Source organism: Eleutherodactylus coqui, chromosome 4 (genome assembly GCF_035609145.1).
Source record: "Eleutherodactylus coqui strain aEleCoq1 chromosome 4, aEleCoq1.hap1, whole genome shotgun sequence".
NCBI lineage: Eukaryota > Metazoa > Chordata > Amphibia > Anura > Eleutherodactylidae > Eleutherodactylus > Eleutherodactylus coqui.
This window is the reverse complement of record NC_089840.1, coordinates 76836086-76859328: the sequence shown is the minus strand read 5'-3', so window position 1 is coordinate 76859328 and position 23243 is coordinate 76836086. Positions and strand designations below refer to the sequence as shown.

Below are 23243 nucleotides of genomic sequence, written 5' to 3'. Positions count from 1 at the left end.
ACGTGGTGCGTTTTGAGTACTGCAACTCCGCGCCTCTATTAACCACACCATCACAATTACCAATATCCAGCAGAGTGCCCACTAAAATGATCGTGCTAGCAGAGTGCATCCCCATAGACAATAGTGGCGGTAGAATGCCCACTGATGACGAGACCATTCGGGACTCCCGGTTGCGGATCGGAGCATTTAAATGGTTAACAGCCATGCCGATTGTGGCTGTCACAGCCAGACGTCATTTGTCAAGAACAGCCAACACTGGCCGTGTATGGAATGGGCTTAGCTCCAAATCGTGCTCCATGCAAACGCCATGCATATAAGACGTACATATGTTCTGGGGCGCTGAGGGGTTAACCGAGGGGAGCGTTTAAATGGGTGATACTTGAGCAGCAGATCGCAGTAAAGGAGTTAACTTTTCAAGGGTTGTGCCTTGTATAAAAGGAAGGGGTTAAATATATTTAGACCCCCTATGTTAATATCAAACCCCCAGTGCCACAGCTGAACAAGCCAGGAGGGTAAGTAAACCGGTCACTACTCATCAAATTAACCCTTTCCAATCCACTGTCCGATGTCTGAAGACATTCTGATTAAAGGCTGTACAGCTTTCAATGTCGAAACACGTCCAGCAGGGTATTCTTACTGTATATTACTGGGCGCTCTATTGTCAGAGACCTCTCCAGTATGTCCCATACCGCAGTAGCGGCCCTACCAGAAGATGGCGCCATTTTATAACGGCTGAAAGAGAAAGCCCCCTAGGAAGCCCTGAATCCAAAACTGGATTGCAAAAGGTTAATCCAATAGATAGTGGCCGATTTTGTTTTTTGGTTATTTTTGCTCCGTATGCGCCATATTTTTAGCTTCCCCTTCTATATATCAAAGAATGACTGGGTGAGGAAGGCTGAAAATAGGGCAACTCCCTGCAGAACAGGGTAAGCTGACATGTCTGCTTTAATGCCCCCCCTAGTAGTTGCTATCAGCAGCCTTTGTGGGAGGCTTCCTGCTCTGCTGACAGTCCAGAGGATCTCCCTGATTTTATGGGGGACAACTTGGAAGGCTAGTCAAATCTGGGGGTTAATATGCATTAGTCTGCAGACTTGACTTCTGCGATTCCCTACAGAATTGTGAGTGGACACAAAAAAGTGTATTTTTCCTTAACTTTTTTCTTTGTAGTTACCTACATGTGAAGCGGTGGTCTATAAAGGCCTCTGGATTCCAGTTCCTCTATAATGCGAGGTATAAATATGCCAGCCTAGCAGTATTAGTAATACTCATGCACAATCAGTCCCACACAATACAAGAACCTTTTTTCTTCGGCTGGGTGCCATCACGGCGCTCCCACTACGCAAGAAAATGAATAATCGCATTCAGTCAATTCTGAAATTAATCTAAACTTGACTAACTAAAGACCAATAAATATACTGGAAGTACAATATGTGCTCCTTTACAGTGTAGCCAAAGCGTCCATCCCATTAATACAATATCAATAAAACACAGCTTTGAAGTCATTCTTTATGTGCTTCAAGGAGAGGCAGTACATCAACTGTTTAGTGCAGGCTGCTCTTTATCCTTGTGCAATATGCTTTTAGTACAGTTAAAGGGCCACGCCAGTAATTTTTCCCCCAGTATATAAGTGAGCCAGTGTTCCCTTGGTTAGTTATTTCCTTCTATCTGAAGCTCCTGACCTTTTTTTTCTTCAGATGGTCATGTGATCTCAGTTCTGACCAGCTGAGGTCTACTTGGGGTTATGTTGTCTGCAACTAGTCGGTTTCTCAGTCTATGCGATACTGTTACATGGACCCTACCTCAGAAATTGCCTATAGGGGGACAGAGACACTCCTATCACAGTTACTGATGATGATCACACAGCTCCTGTCACACAGCTATAATGAAGGTGATCACAGCTCATACTCCAGACTGTAGCTCATTTGGGTGAACATAGAAAGCAATAATAATTAAACTGTCACCCCAGCAGGCAGAATGGTAGCCAATGCATCACGAGATTGATGTGAAAGTGAAACCAAAAAAGTCTCCCCATCAATATGGTGCTGATGAGCATCAGACAGGAGACTGCTTTTCATGGAAGTGGCTGCAATACACATGCCACAGAATTCAGATGCCATGGTAGATACAACCCTCTGGCCAAGAGGCCTCGCAGCAATGTTGTATATTTATCTCATGCCATTACAGATGTCTTCGCCAATATGCAGGCTCATACAAAAGTGCATACTTTCAAAAACAAAACAAAAAGAAGGAATGGAGTATCGGACCTAGGCCGGCTGTCCACATGCGAGGTGTCATTGCGAGATTCGTGGCCATAAATCACACGTGGAGCTCGCGTAACACACTTTCCATAGGATAACTATGGAAAGCGCAGCCTACTGCATAACTGTTGTCTAGCACACTGCCATTCAGGCTCCCACCAGTAACATGAGAGCCTGCAAGACACATATGTAACCTCCAGCTAAATCTCCAAACTTCTCAAAAATAAAAAAAAAATCGCATTATGCTCCATTTTCAAGCGGGACCTGCACGGACGGCTTCCAATGAAGTCAATGGAAGCCATCCAACCTGTAGCCATCCGGAATTGCCATGGATTACGCGTCATCACCTAGCGACAGCACAGGGAAATCTGTAGTGCGCATGTGCGCCGGCTGGCCCATCTGCAGTACAGAAAAAGAAGAAAAGTGCAGGGGTCACCGGCCGCGGTCAGGGCTGGACTCCGTACAGGATTCCGCCGTGGGAATCCGGACCTGCCATGTACAGGAGGCCTTAGAAGCCCGTTTCAGTCTGGACCTGCCCTAGAAGGAAGTTCTCACTGGTACATGCATTTCTTCCACAACTTCCTGAAGTTTTCCTCATCCTATAAAGACATTTTTGAAGGGTATTACTATTCCTTACAAGGAAACATACAGGCGTTAGATGGATACCGCCTGCCACATTGGGAACACTTATTACTGCACTGTCTTAAGCAAAGCAGGCATGCAAGTAGTACATGTGCAGTGGAATTCTTATACGGGCCGGTGTTGTGCGCCTCGAGGGACTGCAGAATACACAGAAACTTTATATTAATTTATCAATTTAATGTATTAGTTTAACGAGTTGTCCCACCATGGGGCACTTTACCAACCCTCATAACTTTGAGAAACTGACTAATGTTTATTCATGCATGTCATCTGTCCAAGTTGTTTCATTCTCTTCAGAAGACCACTTTATTTTTGGTAATTCTTGGCTCTGCACATATGATTTCTTGCAATAGCTCTCACACTCTTAAAGTGGTTTTCCAAGACATTTTAAAATTTGGCAGAGGCCTAAAAAAAAGCATAATCTAAAGAAGAAACCTACACTCATCTGCTGAAGGTCCCACTAGCCCAGTGCAGCCTCGCTGGTCCATGAAGCTCCTGCAGCAGTCATGTGCCGCTCATAACACACATGACCACTGGGGGCAGTAATTGGCTGCAATGGCCACATAGATTAGGAGCTTCCAGGATTGGACTGACGGGACATTTAAAAGGCAAGTAGGTTTTATTTATTTTTTCCCTTTATTCCATTTACCCTTATATAAACCCCCTGACAAATTTTCAAGGTGTTACTAATAATGGCAAGAATACCCCTTCAAAACCCTTTCCAATCCACTGTCTGATGTCTGACTGAAGGCTGTACAGCTCTGATGTCGGAAGACATCCGGCAGGGTATTCTTACTGTATATTACTGGCCACTCTGTTGGCCGGGGGCCTTTCCAGCATATCTCATACCGTAGTACTGGCTCTAGCCAGCAGATGGCGCCATTGTAAAATAGCAGAAATAGAAAGCCCCCTAGGAAACCCTGAATCCAAAATTAGATTGAAAATGGTTAATGACCTCTAGACTCCCTTGGACTCCACTGTTCGTATCAAGATTTCTCTTCAATATTCCCAATTGTGTAAGTGCCTCAGGTTGAAGAATTGTTTGCAGCCATGTCTGCAAGCCCATTTCAGAAAAACAGCCCCTTTAAATGCATACGGTGTCATTTTGATCACAATTTGCTGTACCTGTTAAATAAAAAGTTCAAAAAGAAAAGAGTGCAACCTCCAGATTTTACAGGAGAACAACCGCAAATCTCATTCCCCCGAGGCTGCACCTTCCATTCTAAGAAGGGATCCGAAGCGATGGGAAACGCATTACTTACTATTGTTCCACACTCCAGCGCCATAATTATTTGCATTGTCTTCATACCCCATTGTACAGCTCCGTGGAATATATTGTCACTCTCAAAATTCTAATGAGATTCCAACCACAAATAAATATAAATGAAAATGACTGGATAGGGCAAAGCACAATAAGCCAAAACTAATATTTGAAAAGCATTAAAAAGTCAAAAATGCAAAAGCTACACTTACGGAACATTACGTTAATAAACATGAGCATTAAATGCAACAGGAGATGAAAGGCTTAATAACAGGGCAGGAACACATTATTTTACGCAGCACAAGAAAACATCAGTAAAAGTGCGCTGTGACCCGCTCCGCAAAGCTTTACTGCCGTTAACCCCTCAAGGCCTAGATTCGCCCTACAGGGCCAAGTGGTTTTTGTTTTTCTCAAGGACCACAATTTTGGGGATTTTTGCACGGATTTTTATGAGGGCATGTTATTTGTGAGAGTTGTTTTTAAATGGCACCGCTTTTAGAAACATAACTTTTAAAACTTTCCATCATAGAACTTATAGCATAAAGCTGCTCTCACATAGGCGTATTGTCATTGCGTGACATGCAATGCTACCCTGTTTCCCTGAAAATAAGACATACCCTGAAAATAAGACATAGCATGATTTTCCAGAATTTTTGAGGATCCAAAATGATATTTCAGGCTTTTTGAGGATGCTTGAAATATAAGCCCTACTCCAAAATTAAGCCCTGCTAACAGTTAATTAAAAAAGTCAATTTAAATGGTGTCCAGGCACCTATACATGTAAAAAAGTTAAACCTTTTTGAACAAAATTTAATATAAGACACTGTCTTATTTTCGGATCTGCATTGGCCACTCACAGCAATTACTCGCATGAAAAAAAATTACAGACTACTCTATTTTGACTTGTATTACGCGCACACATGCCAAGATAGTCTATAGGGATTAGCGGTACACAGTAAGTACGCACGTCACGCCGGCGCTCATGGTCCTGTGAGCCCAGCCTAAATACATTGTAACGAACTGATGCAGTGATACCAAATTTATATTATTTTTAATGTCATGAAAACTTGGTGTGACTATTCCTCTTGACAATCGCGTGTGCAGACTGGATGGTGTCACAGTGGGCAGGGAAACACATTGTTGAAGGGGTTGTCCGGTTACCGGACCACCCTGCTTCATTAGGGCTCCCTGTATTAAATTATCTGAGGAGTTCATACCCTTCCGCCAGGATCTAGAGCGGTAGCCCTGCTCTGGTGCCGGCCTTTGTTGTGACAGATTGTATCGGTGCTCACATCCTGAGTGCCATGATGCCAGGAGTTCAGCCTCTCATTGGCTGCGGCAGTCATCTGATTTCCTGTGACATCATCTGTCCCAACAAATGCTGGGACCGGTGTGGGGCTGCAGTGCTGGATCCCAGCGGAGAGGAAAGTATAGTTCAGTTTATTTTATACAGGGGGCCCTATTAAAATGGGGTTGTCCATTTAAAGAAATTCTGTCATCAGGTCCATGAAGTTTGACTGAACGCCAAGTCATAGAGACGCATCGTTCCGGTCTCTCCCCGCTTGTAGCATGCAAAGTGACAGCTCTCTGCCGTTACACAAAAAGGGTGAGCGCCGTCAGTCTGCTTGATGCATGGTGGAGATAAGCGGACATGGACCGCCACCATGACTCGGAGCTCACACGAGTCCAAATTCACTCTGAGTCATGGAGGTGGGCCGCGCACACCGACAGCTCTCTCCCCTTTTGTGCATATGAAAAGAGCTGTAATTCTGCAAGCTACAGATAGTGAGAGGCGGCCACAGCCCTTCTCATGACTCAGAGCTCAGCTCCAATTAAAAATACATGTACCAGGTGACAGAATCCCTTTAAGTCTGAAGTAATGGAAGTATAATGCATTGAATCCTTATTATGCTAAAATGAAAATGGGAAGGGGGCCTGGTTAGCCAACAAAGCGAGCAGATGTCTAATTGGCAAGCATCGGGAAGTGTTTGGTTATCCTCCAACATCCTGCTAAATCCCAAGGTCTAGGATATCCCTACCCATCCTGGCTGTCCTCCCTGTAAGGAGCAGAGAATTTTGAGGAGTAACTTATGTTTCTCAGTGGTCCTGAACTGGTGTAACGGCGACAGCCTGCTCACCAACCAGAGCTTTCCTAGCTGCTCCACCTGATGTGCTTTTCACCTGGGATTCACTGGCTTGTAGTTCCTCGGTGGGTGATGTCCGCTCTCTCCAGCTCTAGTGGGTGACTGCATTGGTGCCTAGAGCCCCTGCCCGGGTGTGTGGCTCTTGATGCAGGTCGCTCAGTGAACCTGGGGGAAACCCAGTCTCGCGACAGTGGCCGTTGTGGACTTGTAGCAGAGGATGGAGCACTCTGTGGCTCCCTGGCCAGCTGTCCGGATACTGAGGGGTTCCAACCTGCCGCACTAGCATGCTATCGAATTTTTCTACATTTCCCAGGAGCATATTTGCCTACCATCTCTCAAAAATTTTCATCTGCTATGGAGATCCACTGCAGAATGCGCACTACCCACTACTCTTGTTGCACTGCAGTGCTCCTGGAGCCCCGACTGTGCAACTCCCTGCTTGGGACACTGCACATGTATCCACTAGGTGCATCTATCCATAGCATGGTAAGGAATATATTGTGGAAGTGATATTCTATCTCAGATACTCTTTACTACAATCATACTAGGGCTCTGCCTCCGCTTAACTCCTGACACCCTCCCTTCCCCCGCACTATAACAATAAGGTTCAGGGTCTTATTTTTAGAACTGTTATCAGGGCCTAGGCCTGATGATTTTTATGCAAAAACTAACATATTTCCAGTAAACTGATAATTTAGGCTTACTTAGGCAATATTACAACACCCCAGTGTAATTTTCAGTTTGCTCAACAACCACCGATCTACACTGAACCCTTATTACATTTGCATAGCCATAAAATATTGCTACCACTAGAAAGTCCTATCGGTGTAAAGTATCTACTATTCATCTTAATTGGATGTGTGTGAAGTGGATGTAAGAAAATAACCGCCTACTTCTTTAACGAGACTTACTGCTGACACGTGCGGTTGTGTTACGTCTAGGCCTTATGCTCCACCTCCACGGTGACTTGTGATACTCTTACATACACAACAGAATGCCAAAAAATGGAAAACCGCATAAAGCATCAAACTCTTCCCAGATGATCACAGATCTATTTTGTATACAATCCTCCTAGACTCAAGTCCCTCTCCTCCAATCTTCAAACATGGAGATCCATCGCCAGCGACATCGCTCAATTAATCTCCGTTGCAGAATAGTATTCCTGCAGAACCTTACGAAAATATCAAAACCTCTGTTAAAACCAGAACTTCAGTCATCCGTCTCCGAGTTTTCAAAACAAGTGGAAGAGCTGGGCCAAAGAACCGATCAAGTGGAAAATAAAACGGATAAAGTTATGGAGGCGCTAGATGCCGATAAGACTAGGATTGAGGATTATGAAGCAAAAATTGTGGTATTTGAATTAAAATGAGAAGATCTAGAAAATAGTCCGAGACAGGCTAACATGTGAATACGCTTAAAGATGTAGCTGTGAATGTCTTCCAAGCCTTAGTTCCTCAGGCTAAGCCGGGAACCTTTCGTATTGATTGCAGACATCTAGCCCTGACTAAACTGCGCAACACAAACACTCCCAGAGACATTGTCCTGAAGCTAGAGACATGATTCTTTCTGATGCGAGGAACTTCTCGCCTCTCCCGGGAACAGAGACCGGTGTTCAACTCTTTGCAGACGTAGCCTCCTCCACACTAGAACGCAGGCGGCAGCTACGACCAATTACCCTGGCACGACAGCAAGCTCAGATTCGCTACCGATGGGGCTCTTTTTGGGTGGAGGGCTGAGAGCTCTCCGTTTGCTCCTGATCGAAGGCTCAGGAAAAGTCTAGGACCTGCCAACATTGCAATAGACCCACCATCTGAGTGCAATGCCTCTGCTCCTCTCCAGCAACATCCAGCAAGATTATGGGAGAATTGACGACAGGGATCCTGTGATGTTTCTGCCCGATGTCCTGTTTGAAGATTACTGGGAGCATTATCATACTCCTCTATATTGACTGCAATGTTGTTTCCCTAAAGTTATTTTTGCCTAACACGAGGAATTAATATGCGCACACTCAATATCTTTAGAAGGGTTTCACTTTATCTTCCTTTATCTGTACAATACAGTTCCATAATTAGTTGAAGGGGTGGTGTGTGACAAGGCATGGAGTGACCCCTAAAAATTTTTGAGCCCGGCACAATGTATTTTATACCGGTTATACTTCTAGCTCTAGGTTACACAAAATCATAATCAGATCATCGTCACCATCGCCATCTCGCTTTCGTGTTTTCCAGGCAGTCTTATGGAGATTTGAATGACCATGTTGTTAGAAACCATAGTGTGGGGATGACCTAATAGATTTTGTTATGTCTCTTCTTCAATTTCTTCACATGTTCTTCAAAACATATACTTGGTACAGGCACACGACCTTGCTTAATTGTTTCGCGTTATCTACATGCTCTCCAGTGCTACTAATTATGGGCTCAGCTACTCTTCTATTCTCTTACTGGTAAACTCTAAATAACAGTTTCCACTTAGTTGTTCTCTTCCCATTACAATGTATCATATTTTGAGTTACAATGTAACAGGATTTAATTCTCCACAAAAACGGAGGATAGCTTTTCAGGAAAATCCCCACTATACACCCGACTCCAATACATATAGCTAAGGGGCACAAGGCAAGGATGTCCTCCATCTCCAGCGCTGTCTGCAGTGGGGACGGAACCCATGGCCATTGCTATTCGCGAAAATCCAAACATTCGATGAGTTCACGTTGGCAGATCCCATGCTAGCCTCAAGGTCCTTTACAAGGGACAAGCTGTCGGCAAATGATGCCTGACAGCTCATCCCAGTGATGCTTGCTCCTGTGCCATTACACAGGAGCAAGTATTGTTGGGATTACTCACAACACTGCCGGAATGGAGGCAGAGCGGACAGCGTCTCCTCCCGCCTGATTCCATTAACAGTAAGCAGACAGCTTAAACTGAACATCATGTCGGTCAGTTTTCTGCAGGCAGAAACTGAACATTTCTGATTCAGTCATTGCTTGTGTTCACTTGGGACAATCATCTCGTGGGACTATGAAGGATTCTGAACGATGATCGTCCCATGCAAAAGATCCATTAACCTCTTTGCAGATATTCTGTTTACACTGACTAGGCCCTTTTACGAACGATTATCGCTCAAAATTCATCTAAATGAGGGGAAATTAGCAATAATCCTTACATGTAAATGCGGGCATCGCGCACTTTTCGTTTGAATGATGGATTTTAGCCCGCATAAAACCCATCGTACAGCCGCTGAAAGACTGAGCGTATTTATTCCATTTGAATGAACTTTGCTCATCTTTCAAAAGACTGCACAATAACCGTGTTCTGATTGTGCTCGCTTTACATACATAATAAGTACACGGTGTACTCTGCCATGAGGAGAACAATGGAACATGCCAGCTGAGCAAATAACTGTTGCCACCTTGTTGACCTAATATATCAATACTTTGTAACATTACAATAAAATGTGTTATATGTCGCAATGCTGACAAGACTCTACTTACACAACAGCATCTACAGAAGACTCAAGACGCGGGGACGTGCAGCCCAGTATTTCCCCCGGTGATAATGGCTTACTCTGGGGGATGAGTACTTTATACTCAGGGCGAAGATCTTGAGCGGCAGCCTAAGATAGACACAAAAATAAGAAAACAAAAGTGAAGGCTTTGTCCGTAAATGCTGGATTTTTAAGGTCATATGCAGGAAATTAAAGTTACATTAGCCAAACAAGTTAGACCCATTATTAGATACTATTAAAATCACACTAGAAACATAAGAGCCCGAGTTGTCCTTCTGCGTAAGGCCTATTAATATTTCATTCAGCTGTTTGTGAATTATCCTGCTCTCGTATGGTGGAAGCAAATGCAGCCTGGCAATCGCTAGGCTTTATATTAATATGTTATATGGCTTAATGTTTTTGATGCCCGCAAGAAGCATATTGCAGTAGCATATGATGGCCTACTTCAGAATGGTCACAATTCACAAACAATCAAGGGATGGAGAAGTGGCGAGTTCTATCCATCTACAATTAGATTAGGATGAGATGTGTGGGATGCATAGATGCAATACCATATAATGACGACACTCTGTTGGAATACCTACTTCTTGGAAAACTAGTAAGGTAGTCTTGTAGAAACTTGAGACGTCACTGAGATGCCCTGAAGAGAGCGGCATGTAGCACTTCTCGCTTGCATAGACTAAAACTGATGAGCCTTATGGCTTCAACTGTTCTTGCAATTATCAAATTTATATAATGTGTATTATGTAGTAGGTGGGCAACATTTAATCGATGTTCAACTTTGATCAAGGTAGTGGAGGCAATTGTAATGAGTATCTGGTATTGGTAGCATTATGGTTAGGAAATCCAGTTATTACACCAGACATAGTTAGAAGGGCCACATCACAGAGCTCTAGAGTACCCTTAAAGTTGTAAAGTTTTATATAAATGTTAGGCCGGTTTCACAAGGATGAGAAACTCGAGCAAGACTTGTGCACTGCAAGACGCACAAATCTTGCACGGATATGAACCCCACTCTTTTAAATGAAGTCATACGTGAGTGAGGTTTTACGTTGCATGTCCTATCTTTTTGCGTCCCTTGGAACGCATTTCCAATTGTTTTCAATGGAACAGTGAAACACATCGCACGTCGCGCAGTGTGCAAGCGGGTGCAATGCGCGGTTACCCATTGAAAGCAACTGTAATCACTTGCCAAAGCTCCGGCACGGCTGAAAGCCACGCCGGAGGATCGCTACTTAACTGAAGTGATGGGAGGTGTTTCTGCCATAAAAACACCTCGCATTGCTATGAAATGCATGTTAGTGAGTGCGATCTTGGGTCGAGCAACTCGGCCCAATATTGCGCTCGCCCGTGTGTAGGTAGCTTTACAGAGAGGAGCACAATTGTTACTATTGTTTCATATACAAATCTAAGTGCAGTAAGATGCAACGATTTTATTAAGAGGCACAAGACACAATAAATTAGACCCATCTCTAGCCGTTCATGCACCAAAGCATCAAATTTGTGTTGTAATTTAGACTATTCTGGTCTAAATTATAGTAAATTTGTCAGAATTTAATGGCACCACCCAATTTTTTTTTTGATAATAAAAAAAGTGCCAAGTGTGCAGATGAATGACAAAAATTAACATGGCTTGCACAAAAATGTGTAGCTTTTCTATATACCACAATTGTGGTGCACAGCCCTTCTTGATACCCAAAATGGATTTTGGAAAGCGAAAGCACTGGATCGCGGGCGGGTATAAACACCCCCCACCCAAGCACTCACTCCGACTCGGTTATCTCCCCTTAGAGCACCATAGCTTAGTCTACAGTGCTGTAGGGACATGACCGGTTCCCTTTAAGTAAATTATATCACTATTTAGTAATATTTAATTATTTTTTAAAAATTAATAAAGGGCATGTCCTTTCAATTTAATAAATGGAGTAATATAAAACCTAAATGGTTATCTATGGTTCTATGGCTTTATAGGACAGGCTGCATTTTACTACATCAGTATATCATACAAAAAAAGTTTCTAGACTTGACTTGCTGTAAAAAAAAAAAAAAAAAAAGATACCCAACAAAATAACAAAACACCTTTTTGGTGGGCTATCCTAAGCATCTTATGGAAAAATTCCCCCTTGTGGAGATCGCCCTTGGGAAAATAGTAAGCAAATTAACTTTCCTTCTAGGAAGAAGGAAAACCATTTCTGGAGTGACATCTATTGGAAGTTAGCTTCCCTATAGGGCAATGTACGACCCTTAAAGGAGATGTCTCGAGGAAGCAGTTAATTTTTTTTTTTGCCCAGTCCCCCCCATTAAACACACATTACTAAGCCCCCCTGTAAATGACATTTCTAGCTGGTTCGTACTTACCGTTCCAGCGTTTCAGCAAGTTATAAAAGTTTCCTCAAGATGGCCGCCGGCTCTTTCCCAGTCGCTCGCTGCAGCCCGACGTGCGCGCTCCCGAGACGCCGCCAGCTGTGTCTCCATGGCAACCGGACGCATCGCAGCCGCCGACCAGACGCCCCGCAGCCGCCGACCAGACAGCAGGTAACCGGCGCTAGCCCCCGGCTCCCCAGCGCTAGCTCCCCCGGCGCAGCGACAGCCCCCCCCATCGCAGCGACAGCCCCCCCGGCCTAGCGCTAGCTCCCCCGGCGCAGCGACAGCCCCCCCGGCCTAGCGCTAGCTCCCCCGGCCTAGCGACAGCCCCCCCGGCCTAGCGCTAGCTCCCCCGGCGCAGCGACAGCCCCCCCGGCCTAGCGACAGCCCCCCCGGCCTAGCGACAGCCCCCCCGGCCTAGCGACAGCCCCCCCGGCGCAGCGACAGCCCCCCCCATCGCAGCGACAGCCCCCCCGGCCTAGCGCTAGCTCCCCCGGCGCAGCGACAGCCCCCCCGGCCTAGCGCTAGCTCCCCCGGCCTAGCGACAGCCCCCCCCCCATCGCAGCGACAGCCCCCCCCGGCCTAGCGCTAGCTCCCCCGGCGCAGCGACAGCCCCCCCGGCCTAGCGCTAGCTCCCCCGGCCTAGCGACAGCCCCCCCCCATCGCAGCGACAGCCCCCCCCGGCCTAGCGCTAGCTCCCCCGGCGCAGCGACAGCCCCCCCGGCCTAGCGCTAGCTCCCCCGGCCTAGCGACAGCCCCCCCCCATCGCAGCGACAGCCCCCCCCGGCCTAGCGCTAGCCCCCCCGGCGCAGCGACAGCCCCCCCCGGCCTAGCGCTAGCCCCCCCGGCGCAGCCCGGCGCAGCGGCAGCCCCCCCCGACCCATCACTTACCTGGGAGGCTTCTCGGGGCTGCTGGGCTGGGCTGGGCTGGTCTTCTCCGCTGGGCAGCTCCAGTTTCTGCACCTTCCTCTAACAGAGGATGGTGCAGAATGGCCGCTTCAGCGCGCTCCCGAGCAGTGACAGCTCGTCTGCGCATGCGCAGAAGAGCTGTAGCGGGGAGCACACTGAAGCGGCTCGTGCTGAATGGAGAAGACCGGACTGCGCAAGCGCGTCTAAAAAAGCAAGCTGCCAGCGAATTTAGACGGAACCATGGAGACGAGGACGCTAGCAACGGAGCAGGTAAGTGGAATAACTTCTGTATGGCTCATATTTAATGCACAATGTACATTACAAAGTGCATTAATATGGCCATACGGAAGTGCTGAACCCCACTTGGTTTCGCGAGACCACCCCTTTAAATAGTCCTTGCAACATGACTAGTGATATAAATCAGAATTCCGTGCCCAGAGCGCCAAGATAGACCTTTTATCTCTACCATCTATCCCAAAAATAGCTCTACACTTTCTGTCAACGTAAAGTAGTTTGGTTAATGGCGGCCATCACTAATAACGAAGGGACCTGGAATAATTGGCGAGTTACTTTAGACTAGTAACGTCTATTTTGTGATTTGCTATTATTTGTACTCTCCAGCCAGAAGTACCGTGATTACAAACACCTCGTTGGGAACTCATAAGATGCTTCTGTCTATATTGAAAAGTGTCTTGCTATACCATACTTCTAAATTTAACTCTGACCCTAAACTCGGCCATATTTCTTCCTCTTGATCATTGTCGTTCCCGCGGTAGCCCTGCGAATCTAAGAAGCATCCATCAACTTGTTGTGATAGTTCTGCAATTGCTGTTCAAAACAGATAACGGGACTCATCCGTTGATTTCAGAGGACAAAATAAAAGGATAATGGAGGCGCTCAGACTGGTAAGATATAGAACGTTCGAAGGCCGCGGTGCAGGCATGATGAAGCTCTTGTAATAAACATCCCTACAGCCAGATGGTTATTTGAAGACAGTAGAGGATGATGAAGTGGAAAAAGACAGAGAAAACTGAATAAACAGTTAGACTAGGATTGATAGGAGAGGGGAATCCTGACATGATTGGGCCATCTTCTCCAGTAGATCCTTAATTGTTCCAAGGGGACTGCTAATTTTGTGAGTGGCAGAGATTGGGGACTTAACTAGTCTGTTTACTGTGGCTGGTATCGCTGTGTAGGACGGCGTAATGAGAGATCAAAGGATTCTGTTTTCCCTGTGTGATTAAGCGAGTAAACAATTTCCTCTTCCTTCTCTTCTGCGCTATGAAAAATGAAAGAGTTATAGAACGATGTTGGAGCGATTACTGTTTGGCGGATAGAATTTGTCAACATCCATTTTAAAACAGATGGTTGAGGACAGAGCGGACAGGGAAATAAAGAAGATGATCAGTGTCCCTCACTCTATACTACAGGCAAAGACTACTGCCGCCAACGGATGCAGGACTACTTCCGCAAACAGTGAAAGCTAAAGTCTATGGCCAGAATGAGGGAACGCACATGAAAATATCAGTCTGCAACCTTTGCTGATGCACGCCAACCGTCAAGAGGGTTATAACCAGAGCTTATTAGTCATACCGGAGTTACAAGAAATGTGTATTTGATAGCCCAAACACTAAATCATATCCTTTAATTGGAACACTTCAGCCACATGCTACTCGATAAAGTAAAAAATAAAGAAATAGGGCAAATATCCAAATGTACAGACACAAGGTAAGATGGATTCATTGTATGTTGCCCGTTTTGTCTGCATCGGTTTGTTTTCTAGCTTTGTAGTTTTCATTGGTACGTTGGGCAGCCTCGCTGATATAGGACATAACTCTTCACGGCTAATATTAAATTATTATTTTGCAAATTATTGGAATGAAGGCACGACTCCGCTGTGCTGTGAAAATAGCAATAAAACAGTTTATGAAAGTTGCAGATATATAAAAGCATGAGCGATGCGCCAAGGAGAACCTTTTACTGGCAGCGGAGGCTCCGAAAGTACTTAAGTGATTTTATGTTCTTGCAAACATGAGTATCAGGGTTTATTCACAATCTTATAAACATATACAGCTGCGAGGAAAAGTAAGTGGATGCTTCACGAATTAACCAATCTTTCATGAGAAGAACAGATTTGTCAATTACCAGGCTTTGTGTGCCATTAGTTAATGGGCAAAGCGCCTGTGAATCTTGCACCAATCTTTTTTTTTTTTTTTGCAGACATGGACTGTGTGGAAAAACTCATAACTCGTAACTCATGCACAATTCTGAAGCTCGCATTAACATCATGTATTTTTGTTAGCCATTAAAAGGTATCATATCTACAAGATGACTTGGTTTCTCTTGCTGGGAACAATCACATTTTGCTCTACTAGCTAACACTGTACCAAATCTTTTTTTTTCACAATTCTGATCCAATTCATTCAACTCAATGTGGATAGAAAAAAAACGGACTGCACTTAGACATCATCTGCGTGCTGTCCGTTTTTTTTTTAAAGATGAAGAAATAAAAGAATTAGGCTTGTTTCGTTTTTTTTTTTTAATTCTTGCAGATGTGAAAAACAGACGGCACACAGAAGAAAAAAAAGAAACGTACACACGGACCAAATATGGAGGCCACATGCAAATGCACATGTATGGGAAAAAAAAAATAGTCTTTTCGCTAACGTAAGAGAGGTTTTTTGAAGCAGGTGAGCAAGAACAACTTTCTCCAGTTAGAGCTAGGAGAAATAGTTACCTCAGGAGATTCATTTTTTCTCCTTGCACTGTGAATGTGCCACTGATCAACAAATTTTTACTAAAGTCATGTTACTGAAATAAAAATTGATAACGAATGACTTATTTTATGTGCTCAACACGAATATGACAGCCAAAATGCAGAACTGGCTCTATTTTATTTGTAATCTGCAATAATTGTTTACATCACGAATTGCATGCCAATAGTAATAGGCCTCTGGTTAATACCTGTAAATAATCAAGTTATAGACGTCTTTCTTTGCCTGTCTCTTGTCCAGCTTCTTCAGGAACATCTCTGTGGAGTGTCCAGCAGTAGCCAGCCAGCATGGTAGTGGAGTGTCCAGCAGTAGTCAGCCAGCATCTCTGTGGAGTGTCCAGCAGTAGTCAGCCAGCATGGTAGTGGAGTGTCCAGCAATAGTCAGCCAGCATGGTAGTGGAGTGTCCAGCAATAGTCAGCCAGCATGGTAGTGGAGTGTCCAGCAATAGTCAGCCAGCATGGTAGTGGAGTGTCCAGCAATAGTCAGCCAGCATGGTAGTGGAGTGTCCAGCAGTAGTCAGCCAGCATGGTAGTGGAGTGTCCAGCAGTAGTCAGCCAGCATGGTAGTGGAGTGTCCAGCAGTAGTCAGCCAGCATGGTAGTGGAGTGTCCAGCAGTAGTCAGCCAGCATGGTAGTGGAGTGTCCAGCAGTAGTCAGCCCGCATGGTAGTGGAGTGTCCAGCAATAGTCAGCCCGCATGGTAGTGGAGTGTCCAGCAATAGTCAGCCCGCATGGTAGTGGAGTGTCCAGCAGTAGTCAGCCAGCATGGTAGTGGAGTGTCCAGCAGTAGTCAGCCAGCATGGTAGTGGAGTGTCCAGCAATAGTCAGCCCGCATGGGAGTGGAGTGTCCAGCAGTAGTCAGCCAGCATGGTAGTGGAGTGTCCAGCAATAGTCAGCCAGCATGGTAGTGGAGTGTCCAGCAATAGTCAGCCAGCATGGTAGTGGAGTGTCCAGCAGTAGTCAGCCAGCATGGTAGTGGAGTGTCCAGCAGTAGTCAGCCAGCATGGTAGTGGAGTGTCCAGCAATAGTCAGCCAGCATGGTAGTGGAGTGTCCAGCAGTAGTCAGCCAGCATGGTAGTGGAGTGTCCAGCAGTAGTCAGCCAGCATGGTAGTGGACCATTTTCCCTGGTATCTTTGTGCCATTGTTGCGATATCTTGATGAAACGTTCACCATGTTCATCACTAACCATACCGCAGATGTCTGGAAAGAAATCCAGATGGGAATGAAGGAAATGGATCTTTAGAGACATATTGCAGCCAAGTTTCTGCATCAGCATGTCTTTTACAAGTTCCTTTTAGTTTGCTGCCCTAACATTCCCGAGAAAGTTTGTAGACACCAGACAAAAAGCATTCCATGCTTGTTTCGCATCACCCTGCAGCAAGTTGTTGAACCGGTCATCTTTGAAGAGCTCTCGAATCTGATGATCCACAAAAACTCCCTCTTTAATCTTTGCCTCGCGTAGTTGAGGGAATTTTTAATGAAGGTATCGGAAAGCTGGCGCAGTCCGGTCCATGGCTTTCACCAAGTTCTTTATCAAACCTAGTTTGATGTGAAGGAGTGGTAGCAGGATTTTGTGAGCCTCGACCAGAGCTGAGTGCTGTATATTCTTCTCTCCAACTGCTACCGTTCCTTCTGCAAGTAGTGCAATTCCCTTGCTCAGCTATCCCACTCACATAAAAAACACATGTATTTTGTATATCCCTGCTGCAGTCCCATTAAAAGGGCAACTACCTTCATATCACGACAGAGGTGCCAGCTGTACTTGTTATACTCAATGGAATTCAGTAGCCGTTTTAAGTTATCATATATCTCTTTCATGTGGACAGAATGTGCTACTGGAATAGATGGAAGACGGTTTCCATTGTGCAAAAGCACAACCTTAAGACTCCGTTTCGAAGAGTCTACAAATAGTCTCAATCCTTGTGGTTCACGAGTGATTTCTAAGGCATTCATAAGGCCCTCAATATCAGAACAGAATACCAAATTACCTTCCTTTCTGAAGAAAGGCTCAAACTGTAACTAAGGATGTTGTTACAGTCCTACTGGATATATTTACAGGGTGAAATGTAGAAAATGAACTATATCAAATATCTTCAAAATGAGAGCCAATAAAAATGTTTCATGGTCACATTCGTGTTCAGCGCACCAAGATACTACAGATTAGGACCTTTTAAAGTCAGTAACAATTTCAGTGTTGACCAGTGAATTCTTAATGTTAGTACAGTCTGTGTATTAGTTTAGATACATTGTCTTTGCCTACAATTGTGACTTGGACAACAATCACACCACTTTTGATCAGTAAGCAATGCAAAAATCCAGTAATTTTGAATGGTTCACTTACTTTTTCTTACAACTGTACCCTTAAGGCGAAGAGTTTATAGACAAGAGCTATCTGAAGCTGGTGTTGGCCAACTACTCGGTCGACAGCCAGTTCTCCACAATGCATTTTGTGACGTGGCATTTTGTACCCCAGGTATAAGGAAGAACTGGTGGCTTTTCCTTGCAGTTACTTTTGTTGGCTGCTCTCTTGTAATTTTGCAATAACTACCTAGAAAGGTCGTATTTTCTCCAGACAATCTTTCTTCTCCTGGACTTTATGACATACGTCTCGGAGAGGACTGATTATTTCTCTAGATATACAATAAAAATAGAGGAAATTTGTGACCTTTGTGTTATGATAGACCATGTGGCTGCTTGATTTGTTCTGTGGTATATCAAAGTGGACGCCTCCCTGATGAAGAAGACTCGATGCCGGAAAGAGACTCGATTTGATAAATTAGCTTTTATATCTGGAGACCGAGGGCCTTATTTACTAAACAGCGCGGAGGCATTAAACATCTAACAGTGTCAGAAGCCACCTTGAAGGCATGCGTGTGATTGGGCAGCAAAGCTATTGCATGCTATGGGGCTTACGTATCTTGACAATACATGGCCCCGAACGTCTCCTGCTTCATTTGTTCATGTCTTTGTCGGCCCTTTTATTTGGTTTTGTGCCGCTTCCAAAGGCTTGAACAAATATTCTACAAAAGCACATTAATCACTAAACGCTGACTGCATAGCAAGCTCAGATGTGAAGGTCTGTATGTTCTCTCCTTCATGTCTCTGTAAAGTATCTGCCGTATACTGCCGAGGCTTCTGCTTTAACCCTCGCGCTACTAAAGACACCTGTATACATCAGAGAAGTCGTTAGCTTTTCGTTAATTGTACATTTTATCCAGGCATAAAATTCGTAATCGCTCAGTTTAAACAGCGCTCGTTCAGTCATTCTCGTTCACTTATACAGTGAATGTGAACGACTGAACGATTTCTCGTTTGAACGCGCCAACAACGTAACTGCCGATATAGACAGGCTATCTAAGCGAACTATGACACTGTTTGGTCATTGAAACGACAAATCGGCAGGTCTAAATGGACCATTAGAAATCCTACAGACAACAGTGTTATGCCCCTTCTACAAAGGACAATTGACCTTTGCTCGAGCTGGTGATGTCATTCTTGTTGAGAATCGCGTGGTTTGCGCTCACCTGTTGTTCAGGGTTTTACTTTCTTATCACTGATTTTTATTCCCCCTCTCATTTTCAACAGCTGTGACTCTGGTTAGATTGTTGGCTACAGATGTGCTTTGGTGTCATTGTAAAAGCAAGAAACTTGGCTTAAAAATAAGACCAAGAGCATTGCTGTATCCGCGATAGAAGTGGAGCTACAGCCATTTAAAGTAGAGCTTAGCTCTGATCATGCAAAACTGTAATGTCCTTTTCCTGTTGAATTAACAGAGCTCTCGGTAATCAGTAGGGAGCTTAAAGGGGTTGTGCAATAAAAAAATTAATTAATTAACCAGACCTGGATGCCAAGATGCCAGGAGTTCGGGATGGTGATAGTGTATCCTCCGATTGGCGACCAGGTGTTGGGAACATAGCCAAAGGAGTCACCCAGCTAGATCCTGAGGGGCCGTAGACAGGTGAACATGCCTTTTTTGTTTGTTTTAACCCATGGCCATGGTTACATTTGTTTTGCAATCACACAACCCCTTTAATAACTAGATTTGTTAGGCCCTTATTGTCCAACAAATTCGGGTTTCATTTTTTCATCCTGACACTCCAAAAGCCATAGTTATTTCATTTTTCTTCAAAGCAGATGCTTGAGGACTTGATTTTTGTATGACGAGTTGTATATTTTACCATGGCACTATATTTGTGTGGATATATTTATTAATAAGCTTTTATTACCGTATATACCGGCGTATAAGACGACTTTTGAACCCCGAAAAATCTGCTCTGCAGTCGGGGGTCGTCTTATGCGCCGGTAATACAAAAAAAAAAAAAGTGTAAAAAAAAAAAATTTTATTACTCACCTCCCACGGCGTTCTGTCGCGCTCCGGCAGGATGTCGCTCGCTCCGGCAGGCTGTCGCTGGCTCCTCGTCCCCGCCGCAGCATAGCTTTCTGAATGCGGGGCTTGAAATCCCCGCTTCCAGAAAGCTAATACACACGCCGGCAGCCATGACAGCATTGAATGGCTGTGATTGGCTAAAGCACACGTGGCTTCAGCCAATCACACTATTCAATGACATCATTGAATGGCTGTGATTGGCTGAAGGCGCACGTGTTAGCAATCACACCCATTCAATGATGTCATTGAATAGTGTGATTGGCTGAAGCCACGTGTGCTTTAGCCAATCACAGCCATTCAATGATGTCATGGCTGCCGGCGTGTGTATTAGCTTTCTGGAAGCGGGGATTTCAAGCCCCACATTCAGAAAGCTATGCTGCGGCGGGGACGAGGAGCCAGCGACAGCCTGCCGGAGCGAGCGACATCCTGCCGGAGCGCGACAGAACGCCGGGGGAGGTGAGTAATAAAATTTTTTTTTTTTCTCCACTGAATACCGGCGTATAAGGTGACAGTTGGGGGGTCGTCTTATACGCCCCGTCGCCTTATACGCCGGTATATACGGTACTTATTTTGGGTAAAGAAAGTGTAAAAAAAGACAAAAAATAAATCTGCCATTGTTTATTGTTTAGTTTTTTTTCCGGCTGTTTACCGGTTGGTAAAAATAATATGTCAAATTTATTCTGCAGTCTGGCACGAATGCAGCGATGCCAAACATTGTTTAGAGGGTTTTCTTTCCCATTTTAGTACTTTTGCACAATAAAAAACTATTTTATGGTAAAGTGTCATTTTTGTGTCAGTGCATTATATAAGCCGTAACTTTTTACATTTTCTATCGACATAGCTGTATGAAGGTTTGCTTTTTCGCGGAACAAGGGATAGCTTTTATTGGTACCATTTTCAGGTATATGTAATTAACCAACCACAGTACGTATACATTTTTTGGGAAGGTGGATAACAATGAAACAAAACAGAAAATCGTTAATTCACTTTTTTTTTTCTTTTTTTCACCAGGTGGAAGAAATTAATTAACGGCAGTTCTTTCTTTTATGGGTTACTATGATTGCAGAGGTACCAAATATGTACTGTTTTATGGTGATTAAAAAAAATGTCTAATCAAATAATTTTTTTTTGGGGGGGGGGGGGGGGGGGTCCGTATGAAACTTGATTAAACTAAATGTATTTTTTGTCCCACAAGTGGACTTGAAGAAATGATCCTTTAATCACTTGTATAATGCTTCAGAATACATAGTATTTCAACGCATTATTGTCTGCCAGGGTTTCACTGACATGCAACCTATTAGGCCATGGCTCTGGTGTTGCAGGGCCCTAATGGATTGATAGAGTGAGTCAACTTCCTTTGTCCAAAACCCATTGACTATTGCTATTGACTGGCATGCAAGGGGTTCAACAATGGGTTCAGAGTCTTCTTTGATTCCAGCAGGTCCTGGCTGTGCATTGTATCCGTGCTCTGGCCGCAATCTCATGGATACACTAGGCAGTACCCACAAGATCCCAGTGATGGCTATATCTGTCACAGTCCGTTAAGCACTCACCGGTGAGATATATGCAACGTTACTGAATGGGAATTTATGAATTCCCATTTAGTAGCTGCAATTTTCCCTAAAACAGCGCGACTCGTGTCTATTGTCAGAAAGTGAAGCTCCATTCCTTTAAGACATTCTCTGATCCTTGGCTTTCAGCAATAAGAAACAAGGCACGGATTAAGAGTTACCTGAAGTGCCGATACAAACTGGATAGTGCTGACAAAGGCCAGTGATGCTCCACTCGCAAAGTTGAAACGAACCGTGTCCACAAAGTGCGAAATGTCAATCTTTATGTCGACGAACACGTACAACATCCGCATTCCATGTGTGGCATCAATGGGAACTGTAAGATGAAAAGTGAATGGTTAGACGTAGAAACACACTGCTTACATACTAGACTTTACCCCCCGTCAAATCTACAAAGTGTATGGCGAGGGCTATTTTTTGTAGTAGGCGATTAGTTTTGATTTGTTTTCTCTTTTTGTTTTAGTTTGGACGCCAGTGCCCTTGGGCACAATTTGTAGTTGTGAGTGGTGAGGTGCTGAATAATACACGGAGACCGATATTTTGCTTAACTTGTTGTAAACCCGATATTGAATAAAGCAGGGAGATGAGGAAATTTTCAACACACTCAGTGAATAGGATATTATACACAAATTGCACCAAAGACGACAGCTGTGTCTAACACATCTATATGCTGGGAGCTTACTCTGGATTTCTTTTCTCTATCTCGCTTCGTATTTACATCTCTTTATCTCCCTCTCTTCATACTTACATCTCTTTTATTGTTGCTCTACTCACTGTCAAAGCTGACTCTCCTTCTCGGTTACTCACGGTTTCTCTGATTTTTCTTGTTTCTCCCTGTTCCTCTGCTTTCTCTTTCATCTGAACTCTCTTTTTCTCCTAGTCCTGCTTGTTGTTCTCTCTCTGTAACTGCTGGTCTCTCTTGTTTGGCGCTTCCCTTCTCCTCCCTGGCATTTCTCTGCCTGGCTGGCTTCTCCTTCTGGCTATTCTCTCCTTGGCACTACTCTGCCTCTGGCGACTTTTGTCCGGCTATTTAGCGTCTCTGTCACCTGACAAGTTTGTCTGCAGCCAATCACAGCCTATCTGGTTGCTAGGGTACTGGCATCATCTGAGTCTCTATGCATTTTTTCTATCTTGTGCAGCTGAATAAAAGGGACTAACTGGTTGCTAGGTTACCTGCACCAGCTGTGTAAAATGACTCAGATTAACCCCTAGGGCAGGTTATGATATTTCCGGTCCTAACAGCTAGACAGCACTATGTAGTGCCTTTTTTCAGGCCACTACAACCATCGTTAAGTCAGCAGTTTGGTGGCCGGTGGCTGTTAATTGTACACTGCTATCTCCGGTTCGGGCCATCCTGTTAAGGTAAAGCTGACCATACGTTTGCAATTTCAGATGTCCATCTTCTGAATGATTTGACAGTGTTAATCATACAG

General features: G+C 44.5%; 1 protein-coding gene across 1 annotated transcript in view; it reads right to left on the bottom strand.

Annotated features, from left to right (window-relative positions):
• DPH1 (diphthamide biosynthesis 1) overlaps nucleotides 1-23243 on the bottom strand; it is a 233998-nt gene that overhangs the window by 56652 nt on the left and 154103 nt on the right. Inside the window, exons 5-6 of the mRNA XM_066599694.1 lie at nucleotides 21972-22126; nucleotides 9793-9914 (exon numbers count right to left, since the gene is read on the bottom strand). Coding sequence (XP_066455791.1) covers nucleotides 9793-9914; nucleotides 21972-22126 — 277 coding nt within the window. The remainder of the gene's footprint in view (nucleotides 1-9792; nucleotides 9915-21971; nucleotides 22127-23243) is intronic.